Source organism: Emydura macquarii, unplaced genomic scaffold, assembly GCF_026122565.2.
Source record: "Emydura macquarii macquarii isolate MOO-44397 ecotype Brisbane River unplaced genomic scaffold, CSIRO-AGI_Emac_v2 contig_450, whole genome shotgun sequence".
NCBI lineage: Eukaryota > Metazoa > Chordata > Testudines > Chelidae > Emydura > Emydura macquarii.
Window position 1 is genome coordinate 10626921 of NW_027130587.1, and position 17193 is coordinate 10644113.

At 46.9% G+C, this 17193-nt stretch overlaps 1 protein-coding gene and 1 long non-coding RNA gene across 5 annotated transcripts in view; one reads left to right on the forward strand and one right to left on the reverse strand.

Annotated features, from left to right (window-relative positions):
* The first annotated feature begins 351 nt into the window (after nt 1-351).
* Nucleotides 352-17193, forward strand: part of SMTNL2 (smoothelin like 2) — a 42247-nt gene continuing 25405 nt past the window's right edge. The window contains exon 1 of one of the 4 annotated variants that reach the window (XM_067537975.1): nt 352-1106. In XM_067537975.1, the coding sequence (XP_067394076.1) occupies nt 687-1106 (420 nt within the window). In that variant the 5' untranslated portion in view covers nt 352-686. The remainder of the gene's footprint in view (nt 1107-17193) is intronic. The other 3 variants (XM_067537978.1, XM_067537977.1, XM_067537974.1) reach the window with 3 other exon arrangements.
* Nucleotides 1265-11004, reverse strand: LOC137146593 (uncharacterized). The gene is made up of 3 exons (XR_010917984.1): nt 10918-11004; nt 4724-4826; nt 1265-1539 (listed from the first exon to the last, which is right to left on the reverse strand). It is a non-coding gene; the product is annotated as an uncharacterized lncRNA (long non-coding RNA).

Here is a 17193-nt window from a genome sequence, read left to right on the forward strand (position 1 = left end):
CCAGAGTCCCGTCCCCTCTGCCTTCGCCCCAGGGCTCCCCCGGGGAGCGATAAGGAATGTTTACTTTGGCGGCAGCAGCCAAGCAACACAGGAAAGACCAGATCTGCAAACCCACCCCCGGCTCCCACTCCTTCCTAGCCCCTCCTCACTCACTCCCTCACTCCCATCACCACCTCCCGCAGCTCCCGCCCCGCCCCCTGCAACCCTTCGCTTCGGATTGCCCCCCCCAGCATCTCCTCTGCAGCTGCACGGCTCCTCCAACGCCTGCTCCTCCTGCCAGCGATGTTGACGGAGCCGAGCGGCCTCTGGCAGCTGTGACTAAGCCGGCCCCCCTCCCCAGCCCCTCCTGAAATTGCAGCGCCTCCTTGGAGGAGCCGGAGACGGGCGCAGAGGGGGCTGGGGCCGGCCCCGCTGCTCCGCCCGCTTCCCTCTCGGCCGCCCCCCGGCCAGGGCTCCCCACACTTCCCCCTCCCTGGCAAGGAGCTGCCCCGGAGCCGCTCCCACCTGCGAGCCGGGGAGAGCGCCCAGGGCGCGCCGGAGTCCGGGGAAGCGAGCGCGCCCCGCCGGAGCGCAGGAGGCTGCCCTGCAGCGGCGAGGGGGGCCCGGCCTGAGCCCGGCGCTTCCCCGCCACCGAGGATCGCAGCGGCCGGGACCGACCCCAGCCCGCGGCCCGCACCCGGCGCGCCATGGAGACGGTGGCCAGCGACCTGGCCGAGCTGAGCAGCCAGGACGCGCAGAGCGTGTGCGAGGCGCTGGGGCGCTACGAGGACACGCTGCGGGGCGCCGTGCGGGAGATCCACGTGGACATCCAGGTCTTCAAGCAGGGGGTGGACCGGCAGGTGGAGGAGGTGCTGCGCCTCGCCAGCCCGCTGGCCCGCACCGTGGCCGAGCTGCAGCAGGAGAACCAGCGGCTGCGGGCGCAGGTGGAGCGCTTGTCCCGCCAGGTGGAAGGGCTCAGCCGCTCGGCCGGGCTGCCGGACAGCTGGGCGGCGGAGTGCGGGGCGGGCCGCGGGAGCCCCGCCGGCGGGCCCAGCTCTTCCGGGGCCGGGGCGAGGATGGCCCGGTTCTCCAGCCACGCCACCTTAGCCATGACCGGCAAGAGCCAGGTAAGCGCTGCTGGGAGCGGTTCGGGGGGGGTCCCTGGGAGGAGAGAGGATGCCCGGCTTGCTGGGTACCCGCAACTCAGGGGCAGCCGAGCACGGGAGGGGCTCAGCAGGGCATTTAAAAACACAACTCGCAGCCCCTCCCCCCTTGTTCGGAACATCTGGCAGATGTGGCCGGTTGGTGAACTCTGCCCGCTCAGAGATCTCCCCGTTAATCACAGCGACTGGCAAGGACAGGTCAAGGGCAGTGCGAAGAACCTCGCTCTGCAACGCTCCGTTAAACAGCACACTCGGCCGAGGTTACTGTAGACGGTCTCTAAAGGGACGCTCGCCGGTCTAAGGCCTGGTTTATCTCTGCTCGGCACATGGCTCGGAGCTGCAAACTCTTAAAAAGCTTCCTTCCTGCAGGGCAGCAGGATGGCTCGGAGAACATCCCCTGCAGGAGAAGGCGGTTATGCTTTCTAGGGCTGCAAGGTCAAACTTGCAAGAGCAGATAAATGGTTTCCCCTAGCCTGAAAGGGCCATCTCAGTGCAACACTGGCCTGGGGCGTGGAGCACCCCACGGAGCTGAGCAGGAATGCTGCACGGAAGGCGATACCCAGAGAAATTGTGTCTTGCTGTACAAAGAACAGAGAGGCAGGTACTGCCCTGCCCACCTGCAGGTCATAGACACTGAACACCTTTCCCACCCCCACACGGCCCCTGCATCAGCCACAGGGGTGCATATGTATTGTAGCAACCACTAACAGCTACTGCGTGCTGCCGGAGGATCAGGGGCATAGGAAGGTAGTTTAAGGCAGTGGAGAAGCACAAACCTGTTCTAAGGTAACCAAGGCACTCCATCAATGCATGAGTCAGTACTAACCACAGCCTCAGGCCTTTAAATATAAGCAGCTGAGCGCGTTTTAAGGAGCTTGACCATGGGCAGGGTGCAGTGTCATTGGTGCCTGCAGAGCGATCCGTAGGGTAACCTGGATATCAAGTGACTTCTTCACTAAAGTAAGTTGGGCCAAGATTGCTATATGGGGCAGTTTTATTTGCTGCAGTCTTCCAAAGGGAACTCCCCAGGGATGATTTGCTCACTCTTCACACTCTCACTACAAGTTTTTGAACATTAAGAATTCAACAACTCATTTCATGGTTTCACAAAAGTCCAGCAAGCCCATTTGGTCCGTTCTACAGCTAAATCCCAAAACACTTTGTCAGACTTTACTTGGTCCTTAGTCAGGGAAATCTCTTATAGATTAGATAAGGGCTTCAGGATTTGGCCCACTGCACATGCAGAAAAATCTCACCACTCCTGATCTGAAGCCCACTCAAGTCTTTCCACTGACTCCAAAGGATTTCGGGTCAGGACTATAGACCAGAAAGAGGTCAGTTACACTCAGTACTGCCAATCCCCAATATCCAAAAAAAATAACTACAAGACTTTAAAAAAAAAAAAAAAAAAAAGGATTCTTTTTTGCCTTCTGGTTTTTGAACATTTGGGTCATGTTGTTGAGCTTTTTGAGGACTAGATGCTTCCTTTTTCTAAAAGGACAGCTGAGATACTCATTGTAATTAACATGACTCCCAGAGCTAAGGCTTCGGATATCACAAGACTTGCAATTTAAAGGCAGACATGTGCATGCACACATGTGTAACACTGCCAGCTAAAAGCAGTTTTAAAAATTTCGTGTCTGTTCACTAATGACAAGAACCACATGTAGCAGATGCAGGTGTATTACTTGGAGGCACTTGTATACCATGGTGCTGGGTAGATAGATAGAATAGACAAATACATGTTCTAGTTACAGTTCCATTAAGAAAATCATCATCAGCAATATTTCCGTTTTACATCTAGAAATTAACACTTTGCAGTCCATAATTTGGTACTGGGCCAGTGGAGATAACTTCATCACTAGGGGCACAGTTCATATCTGCACAGCAATGGCTTGACTCTGGTTCTTGAATTATGTTATGTAATATGATGTAGGCTAATAGAAAATAGTTAGGGGCAGTTCATACATTTTCCTTAACTGAACCTATGTCTACACTTGCCGTCAAAGCAGTCGACCTGAGATACGCGACGTAGCTTGCGTATTTTCCATCAACTTCCTAACTCCTACTTATCGAGGTGTCTTCAGTTTGCTGTGCTGACAAGAAATGCTCTGCCATCGATGCTGCGTTACTCCACCTGGTGGAGGTGGATTAATAGTGTCAATTTATCCAGGTCGATTGAACAGGTCTCCACTTCCGCTCAATCGATCTGGATAAATCGATCTGACGGCAGCAAGTTTGTCACCGTCAGTCTAGACATAGGCTGAGAAATAGTTACTATTATTTTGGGACATGAGCCCTAGGGTGAAATCCTGATGAAATCCCACTAACTTCACCTCCAGAGTAGGGGAAAAAGAAAGACCAGTATATTAGTTTTTGGTATTCTTGCATCACTGTTTTGTTTGTATTACTAATGCAAATAGTTTTGGGTCCAGTCCTGCTCACAATAAGGATGAGCAATGGTTCAGGTGCTAGTGTAAGACTTAGAAGATCTAGGCTCACATCCCTGCTCTGTCACAGACTTCCTGTGTGACCCTGGGCAAATCATTTAATCCCTCATCTGTAAAACTGGAATAGCAGCATTTTCCTACCTTATAGGTGTGCTGTAAGGATCAATTGATTAAAGATTATGAAATGTGCCGATGCTGTGACAAGGGAGGCCACAGACAGACCAGGCCCACTGAAGTCAATAGAAAGATTTCACTTTAATGGGCAATGGATTGGGTGTTTTAAAGTGCAAAGTGGCGCCCATCTTTTCTTGTAAATTGTTATGAATTAAAGATAGGAAATTTTCACAGTTTATTAAAGCCCAAGGATGCTTTTAAAGCAAAAACTGACTCATTTTCAAGCAAAGATGGTTTTGCGTCCAGTAGTGTGTAAACATGGCCTTTGGGCATATTTATGATCTATTCATAGCTATTGTGGTCACATGTAGCGTGGTGGCCCCGCAGGTTTTTTTAAACACAGTTCTGCAAAACTAAAACTGTTACTATTAGGCACTACTGTCACGGCAGTCACGACGAGAAGACAACTGAGAACAGGGCCCCATTGTGCTAAGTGCTGTACATGACACAGTAAAGGGCATCCCTTACCCCAAAGAGGTTACAGTTTAAAGGGACAAACGAGAGAGAAAGTGATTTGCCCAAGGTCACGCAGCAGCCGAGTAGCAGGGCCAGGTCTCCCAAACACCAGTGCAGCCCCTTATGTAATTCACCATGCTGCCTCATTGCTTTATTTCTCCCTCTCTAGTAAGTTGCCTAACAGAAGAAAGAAACTGCTTATTTCTCTGCTTGAAGTTTACTTCCCGAAGCATCACACTCCTCTGTTCTGGGGGCTCTTTATTTGGCCATGTGCATTTGAGAATCACATTTAACCCACTGCGCACTGCGAACATGCAAGGCCAGGGTCATCCTTTTGCATCGTCCAAAGAAGATCACTTAAGCTTACACCTAAAGAGTCTTATGCTTTTATTACTTAGAGTAGTGTAGGGTTCCCCCACCGCCCCCCCCAGCCACACGTTAATCTGTAGTGCATGATGCTGAGCTATGAAAATGGGGTTGGATTTCTTAGCTTCAACTTACCACAGGTCACTGGTTCTGTACTATGTTTCAGACAGCTCTTGGCCTGAGCTGTCATTCCCAGTTACCAGTGATGTCAGTCAGCACAGCTGGGTTTGCAGATCCCCTGGTGAGAGGCGAGAAAGCACTTACAGATGGAGCTACCTCGAGCAGCTATAAAGGACAACAAAAGTACTGAATTTACACTAATCTGATTAATGGCTCTGACTTGCGCGGGGATGAGAGCGCCTGGCATGTTTCTGTAGTGCATGCGGGCTGCAGGATACCAGTTTTTGAAAGGGATTTTAAGGGTCTATTTCATTTTGAAGCATGAACATCTCCTGAGACCAACACGAACCCTCTGTGGAGTTTTGCTTAGGTCAGCAGTTCGATGGAAATGCCTCCAAAACCAGAGTCCCTCCCTTAATGCTCCTCTCTTGGTACGTCTACACTGTAGTCCGAGCTGTGACTGCAGCTGGCATAAGCACATACACACAAGATTTAATTGAGCTAGTGCTTAGTCAGGGCAATCTCTTGTTGACAAGAATGGAAATGTTCTTACAGACTAGAAAAATGCTTCAGGATTTGACCCATTGTATATGCATAAAAATCTCAGAGCTCCTGATCCGAAGCCAACTCAAGTGCTAATTCAATTAGTGCAGCTAAAAATAGAAGCAAAGCCGCCACAGCATGGACTCCTGGCAGGCATGCAACGTGAGTATGTACCCGGGTTCTAGGTGGGCTTGTACAATCCATGCCAACATCTGGGCCCATGTGGTTTCACTGCTATTTTTAGCTGCACTAGCTAGATTAAAGCTGTGTGGTTATGTTTATGCTAGCTGCCATCACACCTCTGAATACAGCGCAGACCTACCTTAAGGATGAAATCCTACCCCCACTGACATCAGCGGGGAGTTTGCTGAAATCTTAGTACTACTGAAGTCATTATTCTCTGATCTCATTCATCAGCCCTGCTGGAACTTGGAGACAGTGGAAAAAACCAACTTCCTACGTGTGAATGGAAAAGTAACACAGGCCTGATTATCAAATAGGAGACCCTAATGGGATGCTGTCTATTTTAGGTGCTTCCAGGCCAATACTCTTCAAATGAATGATTAAGGTTCCCATGACTGGGAAGTCCCCATTCAGTCAGAACACGAACGCACACGCACACGAGCACACGCGCAGTACTGCTGAAGCACTACCTTCTCGAGTTTGATTTTTGGTTGCTCTCCTACAGAACCGAACATATCCAGTTTCAGATTCCAGTATTTAAAGGTGCATACTGCAGGAGAACATTATCATTCGCATGTCTACATAAGCTAGAAAGAGGAGCCTGTACCAAAACCCCTATGAAAGGCGGAGTCCTTTACCCTGCTTTAACACATCACAAGCATGTATGCACCCACAGAATAGTACCCAAACATAGCCCTCTGCCTGAGGTTCTTTGACAGCTGTTGAAGTAACTGTGGGAAGAAAACTAGGCTGTACTTGGTTCTTCCTCCAAGGCCTCCCTGTCTCAGACTTTTGCTTCTTCTGCCTGAGGAGTCACACTCATCTCCCAGGTGGAAATAATGAGCGACAGCTACCATAATGAGTCAACAGGAATTCTGTGCTGGACACTTTACAGACTGGATCAATGGAAAAATCTGCCACATTATCTCAGATCCCGATCCATATACCTATGAACTCTGGGGAAGTTCAGATCTAGAGCTATATATTCCCAAAGTTCAGGAAAGTTCAGGTTTGAACTTGATCATACCAAAGAATGGGTCTAAGAACATGTCTGCCACCATCAGATTTTGATTCTTCACTTCCCACTGCAGTGTCAGGCAGGAAACTAGAGCAATTTCCCAACAAAAAATGGAGTTTCATCTAAGTTTCCATAGGAAAATGTTAGGACAGTTTTTTTTTTTTTTTTTTTTTGCAATGCAAAGTTGGTTTTGTTTCCCAATATATTGAATTTGTTTCTCCTTTTTTTCCCCCCGTTCCCTCCCTCCCTCCCCCCAGTGCAATAAAATGAATAAGCGACAGAGTAAAGAGAAAAATGAAACTCCACAACTCCAGCGTTTCAGAAGCTGGAGAAGTTTTGAAAATTTGGAGTGGAAAAGGCAAAGAGAAAGAGGAAAGTGAAAAATTCTAGACATTCATTTTAAGTGTGAGGGCAGATTATCCCATATCTGCCTACCGTGGCATTCTTGCCCTTCCCTTCCTCTGAAGCACCTGGTACCAGCCACCGTGGGTGAAAGCATCTTGGATTAGGTGGGCTTTGGGTCTGATCCAGTCTGGCAGTTCCAATGTGCCTAATGCATTCAGTGGCAAAGGGGAAAAACCCAAGCATCTGAAATTTTGAGATCAGTTTTTGAAAACTGAATCAAAATCCATGTTTCCGTTTGAATTATTTCAAAGTTTTCCCATGTAATTTAAAAAAAAAACAAAACCCAGAAACTTTAATTTGGAACTTTACAAGGAAAAAACAAAACAAACAGGTTTTTCCAACCATCTCTACAGGAGCCACTTCTAAGCACATGGCCTTCTTCCACTACAAGGCTTTTCTGGCACAGTTCTGGCTGCACTTGGTCATAACTGACTCCTCCTCTCTCCCCACAGCAGCACATCTATTTGCCACGTTGGGCTTCCCAGAGAAAATGAGTCAGATCTCCACCAGGGTAAATCAACATAACCCCCTCTGGCCCAATTGCTGCTAGGTCATCCTATGCTGCAAATCGATGTGTTCCTGAAAAAAACTCAGTGATTAATTATGAGTGAGCAAAAGCAGCCAATTGCTGTATGTATGGCCAATTGCTCATTGGTGGGTTTTTTTGGGGGAGGAGGTGGGAACAGCCACAAGTCAAGTTTTCTTTCCACAACCTTCCATTCAAAGGGCTCATTACACAATTGGCAGAGGTGATCGACAGCTTAAACTTAGTATGTCCTGAGCTACCATGGACTTGTTGCTTTTACTCCTGCTTTCCCCAGAGAGTTAGATTTTAAGCTCATTGGAGCTGGGACTGTGGGTGATGGATTTCATCTCATGTCTTCATGAATGTTTGTTACAATATCCTAGCGCAATGGATCCCTGATCTGGTCTGGGGCCCTGTGTGTTGCGACTGCAATACAAGTCATAGATAATGTTCAGATACAGTTACCGTAGCCCAATGACAAGACAGGAAGGATGACCAGAATCCACGCTTGATGCACCTGTGCAACACCACTGCGTGGAAGAGCAGCAACTAACCCTCCAAGCCATCTATGCGGGGATTTGGGCCACTTGACGACTAAGGTCATGGATTTCAGCACACCTGATCTGCTCCCAAGCCCTGCTCTGCATCAGCTTGTTTGGCACCAAGACAGAGCCTGTCACTGGACCTTAGAACATTCCTTTGTCTGTGTTTCCCCCATGCTGGCTCCCCCCATGGGGGGCTTAAATGGTACAGAGCCACATATGAGCCCATAATATCAGGCTGAATTTCATCCTAACTGGACACAGGAGAGTATCTGGAGTTGGGAAGAAAGGCAGACGTGACTCCATCCACGTATTTTACAACAGCTCACGCGTAATGCCTGTTTAGGTCTGCTGGGTAGGGAGAGATTTATTGCAGTGATTATGGAGGGGGAGGGAGGGGGACCAGTCTAAGCTAAGGCAGGGTTTCTGATAAGGCTGTGTGTATACTATTCCACATGCAAACAAACCAGGTTTGGGGTCAGCTGTGGCATTAAGCCATAGCGTGTGGTAGGAACAGTGCCCCCGTGTGCTGTGGAAGTATGCCAGGCGAGCACAGCTGCTCTGGCACCTTGGAATAAAGTGCAGGATACATTCCTCCTCTGCAGGACCAGTGCTGCTGGCTGGTGTGCTGGGCCATGGGATCATGATGGGGCAGGCACAGCGAGGCCAGTTTCTCATCTGTCTCTCCAGCTCTCTCTAGTGAGGCTGGCACTAGCCCATTGAAGCACCACTAGTGACTCCCCCCCCCCCCCCCCCTTGTAGTCTCATTTTGTTTTGAGGGTTTATGGTGCAAGGGTCTGTACTGTCACCCATCTCTGCAGTACAGATTTAACCTCTGCTCTTCCTCCCTAGTGCAGGTCTAGGTGCAAATGACCCCCTATGGATACATTCGACAACATGCTGAGCACCTGCTAGGAATTGCTGAATGCTTTAGACTCCCTGGACATAGACGGGTCAGTGGGCATTGACAGATGATGCGAAGTACCATGCAGGCTAGGATCCGCACTGCATGAGTCCACAGTATTTTGTTGTAGGTAGTATTGTTACAGGAGTGCTCTATCAAAGAGATTGAGCGTGCTCTCTCAGATATACGTGTGTAGGTATGTGAGTTGTTATTAGAGAAGGTACGATCGATAGCACTCAAGAATATGCAGTGTTGTGCCTGGGTTTTACAGGACCAACCAAATTTTTGTTAGCATGTACTGCAAGTGTTTTCTTGTGTATAGAATCATAGAAATGTAGGACCGGAAGGGTGCTTGTTAGGTCATCTATTCCAGTCCCCTGCACTGAGGCAGGACTAAGTATTAGGTCCCTGACAGGTGTTGGTCTACCTTGGTCTTAAAAACCTCCAATGATGGAGTTTCCACAACCTTCCTAGGTGATTTGTTCACCACTTAACTACCCTGACAGTTAGGAAGCGTTTTTCTAATGTCTAACCGAAATCTCCTTTGCTGTAATTTAATTGTGGCTCTTTATATGCAACTCTTAAGCATCAGCCAGATCTGACTATGTTTTACTTCTGCTTTAAAGACCAATTTATAGAAACTGATGATCTTGAAGTTCCATATTATAGTGCAGATCTAAGATGAACAGTGTTTGTGCTGACTTGGAACTCTATTACCCCACAGACCTGCTCCCGGTGTATATTTTGGGACATATCTGTTTACTGGCCGAAACAAGTTCGCTCACCCTGCAGAGAAACAGTGCTCTGGAAGAGGAAGCTGGGTTCAGTTTTGGCTTGTCAGTAGAATTGTTATGCAAGTTCCAACAGCAAAATCTTTTTTGATGAGGATGATACACAAGGCAGAATGAACCTAGCATGTGTCTCAGCTTCAATTTGCCAAGCTGGACTCGTTGTACTAAGTTTGAGAGCAATCACCGATGGAAGCCCATGAAGACAGAGTGAAAGAGCACTTTAAACCTTTGTCCAGAATGATTTTTTTCCCCCAGCCAGACAGTATTGACCATTTAGGTCAGTTGCTTTGGAAAGGGAGAACTTTGAAAACCTAAGTTTTTTGTCCTTCAAATCCTCACACTAACTCCAACCCACTCCACTTCTCTCCATCCTCTATGGCTACAGCACCCCTTCTTTTTATCCTCTCCCATTTGAGACGCTTCATGTAAGAATTTGTTGAATTCAGTGCTTAAAGCTTAACGGTGTACCAATCAGAAGGGGTTCGGATCATTAAGGACCTGATTCCTCATTCACTTACACTGGTATAGCTATGGATTTCAATAGCATTACTCCACCATCTGAGGAAGTGGAGAATTGATCCCTGTGGAGTATTCACAGCAAGATGCTAATAAAACTAAGATTAGAACAATTTCACTACACAGTGTCTATATAACTAAATAACTAATCTTACAGATCTCCACTTGTTTGACGCAGAACTCTCACCTATCCTCCCCAGTTCTGTTATCCCTAAAATGTTCCTATTTGGATTTAAAAAAAAAAAAAAAAAAAAGTCTCTAGGATTTTTCTTTTGACACCAGTTTTCCAGCAGGAATAGCTCCACTGACTTCACTTCCCCTGGAGTAAGAGGGCAGAATCATGGCCCATTAATGGGTTTTCACTAACAGACAAACAAACCAAACCTTGCTCTCACTTACAGCACTCTAGTCATTCCAATGACTTTACTCCAGATAGGCACTGGTGTAGGAGAGCAGAATTTGGCCCCATTTACTTCAATTGCATTTGAAATGTTGTCAGTGAATAATTAAGACAAAATGGTCTCCAGGGACACAAACACTTGCTCCATAATGCAGTGAGTGCCTGAATCCCATTTTCAGTACTCAAAAGCATCCAGGACCATGTTTATCTCTGTTTTTGCAGGCTGCTGGCCTGTCTCCCCAGACAAGGGAGGACTAACACCACAGCCAGAGTCCACTCAGCCCTTCAAGGCACCATATATTAGTAGGACCAATAAACTTCAACAAACCACTTCAACATAAACCCAACAGCTAATTCCTCCTGACCCATGGTCTTCCTTACCTGTCTCCTCACTCCTGGTAGCTCTTTTCCCAGTCCTCCTGGAAAACACCTGCCAAGGAATCTCCCTGCTAGGGAAGCTATCCTACTTCCTGAGCATCAGCTCCCATGCCCCTTCTTGCAGCCTTTACAGGAAACAGGAGCGCATCAGGAAATCAGCTGACCCCTTCTCAGCTGGCTCTGATCACCCTCTCTCTACTATGCCCAAACAAACACCTGTTTTTTTAAATGAGTTCTGCCACCAAACTCTAGGGCCCTGGTTCCTTTTGGGGGCAGACCACCTGTTGCTCTGATAAAAGAGTTAAATACTTTGGGCAAATTTGGTAAGACTCTTCCACCAATGTTTGAGTTAAACAGTTTTGTAGTAAAATCCGGTCATGTGGCTGAGTGATCTTTTGGGGCCCAATTCTGTACGTCCCAAGTGCTGGATCCTGCATCTATTTTATTTTTTTCTTTTTGGCCCATGGGTGAGGCTATGGAGGGGCATGTTACCAATGTGTTGGCAGCATTTGTCTGCACTCGTTTGAGGGCCATTTGTCATGGACCAGCAGCATTTGGCCCTAAAACTTTGGAGACAATATAACTGCATGAAGCAGTTTCCAGAATCTTTTTTCTCAGCATGAAGCTTGTTAGAAAGCGGCTCTCTTACTGCTGCACAAATTACATCCTTGAGGATGCACATTCTTCTGAAGTGGGAGCCAGACAATTTAGATAACCTTTCAAGGGTGGTCCGCAAGATAAATGCGCTAACCAAGCGGTCTGGAATTTCTACACACTGCATGAAAGGCTGAGGCCAGCCTGGCTTCAGTTACATGAGAAGTTACACCAGGTGTGAATTTGGCCCAGTGGTGTTCTCCATGTCTTTGCTGTCTCTCTCTCAAGATAGTGTTGTTTGCCTTGTTCTCATTTTCTTTTCCAAACCCACCCCTACATTTCAAAACCGTTTGGTTTTGCTTCAACCCTTTACTCAACATCACAGCTTTTCTCTTTTTCCTTTCTCCGACAGTGGCAAGCCAGCCCCTTTCACCAGCATTGCATTCACTAAGGGCCCAATCCTGCAGGCAAAACTCTTATGGGCTTGATTTTCAGAAGGGCAGACAAGCACCCTGAACTCTTCCTGAAGTCAGTGGGAGCTGTGGGTGCTCTGAAAATCGGGTCCATATTGATGTCGATGGAAATTTTGTCTGCGTCCGAAGTGCAAGATGGCTTCTTGAAGGTAGAAAAAATAATCTCTGTGATCATTTTCAGAAACAAGTGACAGCCTTACCATGAAACCAAAGACCTTGTGAAAACAAATTTGACAGGACCAGATACGGTAAAGCACCCTGGGCATGATCCTGCAGTCTGGCCCCAACCCAGCGAAGCATTTAAGTACATATGCAGTCTCGCTGACTTCAGTGGAACTAAGCACATGGTTAAAATTAAGCAAGTGCTCAAGTGCTTTGCTGGATTGGAGTCCAAGTGCTCAGCGTCTTGCGGGACTGAACATTTAGTTCCTTTTAGGAATCTTGCTCCCTCTGAAGTCGGTGTCAATACTCCTAATGACTTCCATGTTGCACTTTTGACCCCTGATGGGTTAAACAGGCTCTTTGGGACAGGGACTCTCTTTGTAAGGCACCACACACATGAAAAACCCATTGGAAGATTGCAGTGTGATACCCATTGCAATACTGCCATCCAGCATACATTGCAAGATTGCAACCGGCCAGCCTTTGCAAGACTGCCTCTCTAGGTACCTGTTTATTATTATATTATTCGTATTATTGTTGCTGATCAAGATTTTCAAGAGTGAGTTTGCATGCCTTCATTTCTGGATGCCCAACTTGAGATATTGCAAAAGGGTCTGATTTCCAGAAAGTGCTGAGCACCCACCCTCGGAAAATCAGGCCGCTTCCAGGTGGGCAACCAGAATCATTAATCACATCTGAAAATCCAGGCAATTAGTAATAATTAATTATCCATCACATCTTGTGGCCCTCACTCAAGCAAGACGTTCATAAAAGTCTATGGGAGTTTTGCTCAACTAAGGGCTGCTGTTTTAGAGACACGGAAACCATTTGCCTTCGAAAAATGCCCTGAATTCATTAGTCCGTCAGTCAGCCTGTCCATCACTCAGTACTCATGACTATGTCAGCTCTTATATGGCATGTTTTGTTATGGGTAAGTTAAAGCTGCATTCAGAAAGCAAGGCGATAGGTTAGAGTGGTATGTCTACACTGACACTCTGATAAAAGACTCGTGGCCAGGTCTGGATGAGCTGACTCTGACTGCGAGACTATAAAATTGCAGTGTGGATGTTCAGTCTCCCCGCTTGCGGGGCCTCGGAGCCTGGGCTCCAGTCTGAGCCTGAACATACAACTGCTATTTTTAGCCCTGCAGCCTGAGCCCTGCAAGCCAAAGTGAACTGACCTGGCTCTGAGACTCAGTGCTGCAGGTTTTTTATCGCAGTGTAGAAATACCTAGTGCGACTTCTCCTGAAAGAAAGAGAGCACATCAGGCAACAAAAGCCTTGCTGAGGTTGTGTGTTAGGTCCACGTACTATAATTTGTAAGATTGTATTTCACAAGGTACAAATAATCCAGTACGGCGCAGTTAATAAGAAGAGCAGCTGTGTTTTTTCTCTCTGCAGGAAACAAATTCAAGTATCACTTACTAAAACACAACAGCTCCCAGGTTTAGCTCTAATGTTTTATCTTTGCATTTACCATGTTGCCACTTGGCAACAAAGGCCACTTGCTTTCTGTTTTTCTACAAGTTAGGAGGTTTCTATGTATCATTCCTGAGAATTCCTCAACTGCTAAACATCAGAGGTCAAAACCTGGTCTCTGAGCCAAGCAGGATTTTGTCTATGGCTCCTATTACTGTAATATCAGAGTACCTCATAATCTTACAGGTATTTATCCTCACAATACCTCTGTAAAGTAGGGAAATATCTCTGTTATCCCAGTTTTACAGATGGGGAACTGCTGTGATGGTTAATTTGCCAGCTCTTGTGATAAAATCTGATCCTATGCTGTGATAATGCCAGTGCTTTGGTCATCAGAGCATGCTGCACTGAGGTTGTCTAGTCTTGCTAAAGTTCACGCTGCTGGCCTGCATTGGTGGCTAACTAGGGAAAAAATGTTAACACCTTCCTAAGTAGCACTGCATGCAGTCAGGGAGGTGCTAATACAATTTCCCTTGCTGGTGGGTTGTGTGAGGGGATTTCCTCTGCATTGCACATACTTGCTTGTTGTTTAGTCTTTGCAGTTCCTCTTTATTCTGAGCAACAAAGCCCTTCTCAGAAGCCAGACCGAGCTATTTAAAGAAGAGACGCACCAGTCCACACCTCTGTTTGACTGATTTGTGAACAGTCCCTCTTTGATTCCGTCTCTCAGATCTGAATTAAAGCTGGCGTCAGTTAATCAGCCTCCTGCCATTATATCTCCTGCTCTACCCCCACTCTGTTTCTTTCGTGACCTAACAACAGTCTGATTCTTCAGAGTTCATCAATTTTGTTTTGAGCTGGTCCAGTAAAAAGTGTTCCCTGCAACAGTGGTTTCCTACCTTCCCAGACAGATGTTTGAGACTTGTCCCATTCCCTTACAGCCATCGGTCTATGCATATCGCCACTTTCTGTTCAGTCAGCATTCTTCTCTCCCCCCCCAGGGCTTTCCTGGGGAATTGGAAGTCTGGCTGCCTGCTCCATTTGGCACGTTTTAAGTCAGCACCGAATGTCAGCATTTCCAAATCCAAGCTTACTCTGGCTTAGATCAACACGATGGACTGGAAGGGGAAGAGCAGATGTGCCCTAGGGCTCACTCCTAAGTTTGGCCACTGACTTAATAGGCCTAGGATTTGGTCCTGCCAGCCAACTCCCCCAGCACCCTCCACGGGCACACACTGCATTCTGTGCCGCCAAGAAGGTGGGGATATAGAGAGCCCATGCAGGTGGACTCTTAGCCCTGTGAGCACAATGACGAAGGCTCATTGTCGGTGAGCTGGGGGAAGTGGCAAGAGCATGGCCCATTTGTCAGTGCAAGGCATGGCTCCATTGGCACAAAATGCCACATAAAGATTCTAAGTGGTTTCATAACATTTTTGCAGCCTACCTCGATTATTTAAAATAAAAGATTTAATGTGTAAATGTAGCAAGAAGAGATGTAAAGTCTGGCATCTTCTACATCCGTCAGAAGGGAATGCCCAAAGGTATATCGGCAGAGAAAGAACAAGAGGATAGCAATATATGTTCACAGAGTTTTGTTTCATTCAGATTGCCATTCTTAAATCTGGTCATACAATAAGATGAATATGGTATATGGGCAGAGAGAACACACAACATAAAATAACAGTCTGGAGCTCAGCACGTCTCTGAACCAGATGCTTGCCCTGCTATTAGAGCAAAAGCTTTTAATTTGTATGCCCCTGCTTCTGTTAGTAGGCTCCTGTGATTTGAAATGTAGGATGATCTGGTTTCTTGGCACCAAACTCTTATTTGACATATAATAGACCAAAACCTGGGAACCACTGTTGTGAAGACGGTGAAGAATGTCATATGTTTGAAGGATGGTTTTAAAAGCAGAGTGCTGGAGCAACAGTAGTACTGCTGAGGATCAGTTCCTTGTTGGGAAATCTGTTGCTGTTTGTCAGCTTTTTTAATCCCTCCATTCCTTCCCCTACCTACTTCTGATTGTTAGTGGAGGAAGAGGTCCTCTGTCATTTCTCACTAATCACCTCTGACATGCTGGCAGTAACCCTATCTCCCATGATCTTTCTGTAATGTATGTAGTTGGGCTCCACGCCTGTATGAATAGGATAGTCTAAAACTGTAGCAACAGTATTCTATTTTGATTCTGTTGTAGGAGAGTCCCCTTACATCGTGTTTAACATGCCGTCCACCAAATGCATGGCAGCAACTTCATGAGTCACTCCAATGTTCCCCCGGCATGTGCCACATGCTTTCTGCACTCCAACAAGCAAACAAGAAGGATGACTTGGCTGAGACAGGGACCCCTGGAACTCCTTGCTTGTATGTTCCTTCTCAGAAAGGCCTTGGGATAGCTGGCAAGGCTTTCCATCGAGTACCATCTGGTGGCATCAGATGAGGAGTGCCTCCCACCGTTCCTCTTGCAGCGTTGCAAAAGCATGCTCGGGGAGATCTGTTTGCGAAGCATTGCTCACAAGGTTATGCGGGCTGGAGTTTCATCTGGTCAGTATTTCCTGGCCCAGATGACCTAGCTCTGGTGATAGGATTCCTGTTCGGGTTGGTAGAAGATCAGCTTGTCTTGCATTTGCAGCTGTTGAATGGTTTGCTGTAAAGAGATGGCTGAAAATACTGCCAAAGCAGCAAGGAGAACAGATCATCTGCTGGCATCCTCTGGGTACAGCCCACCTAACGGATTCCCTGCCATTTCAGGGGCCTTGAACACTGGTGGCACCTCAGTCTCTCCTGGGTTTTAGTCTAACTCTGGTTGTTGGGCTCTGCACAGGGAACCAGGTGAACTTTAATGGCCTGTGATATACAGGAAAACACACTAGACAATCAAATGGCACTTTTTTGACCTTAAACACTATGAAATCTTCTACATTCCTGTGTTTGCTACAGAGAACGTAGATAATACAGTTTTCTTCCCAAAATGCCGTGTGGACCAATTGCCAAGTTTAGCTCTCAGCTCCAAAACTGGAGAAACACCACTGATTTAGGTGCAGTTTCTCCAGATGCACATTGGTGCAGCTAAGAACAAAATTTGGCCTAGTGCTGGAGAAGACCTATTAGACCACCTTGTCCACCATTCTGCCAGTGCAGGATTGCTCCTTATTTTACACTTACTATTGTTTTCTCCAATCTAGCTTTAAAAATATGCCAAGAAATGGGCTTCTATTTCACCTCTTGGGAGATTATTCCAAGTGCAGTCGTAGTGCTAATACGTTCACTGCTGAGGGCTTTTTCAAAGATGCGAGGTAATTTGCCAACAGAGAATATTAGTGTTATCTAATAGATCATTTTCTTTAATGATTTCTTGCTGTGACACAAGACAAGTGAGAATGACCATGTCATGCTTCTTTCTGACCTTCTTGTGTTCCCCACCCCACCCCCCATCTCTTGTGCTTTCCCCCTTTTCTAAAGTATCAGTTATCTATGATATGCAAGGCAGAGACAGCGAATTTCTGGCTCAGTTGAAATCACTTGGAGTTTTGCTGTTGACTTCCGTGAGGCCAAGTTTGCACCCAAAGTATGTGATATTACTTCATACTTACATAGTAAAAGAAACAGTGTTGTCAACTCTAGTGAGGCAATCA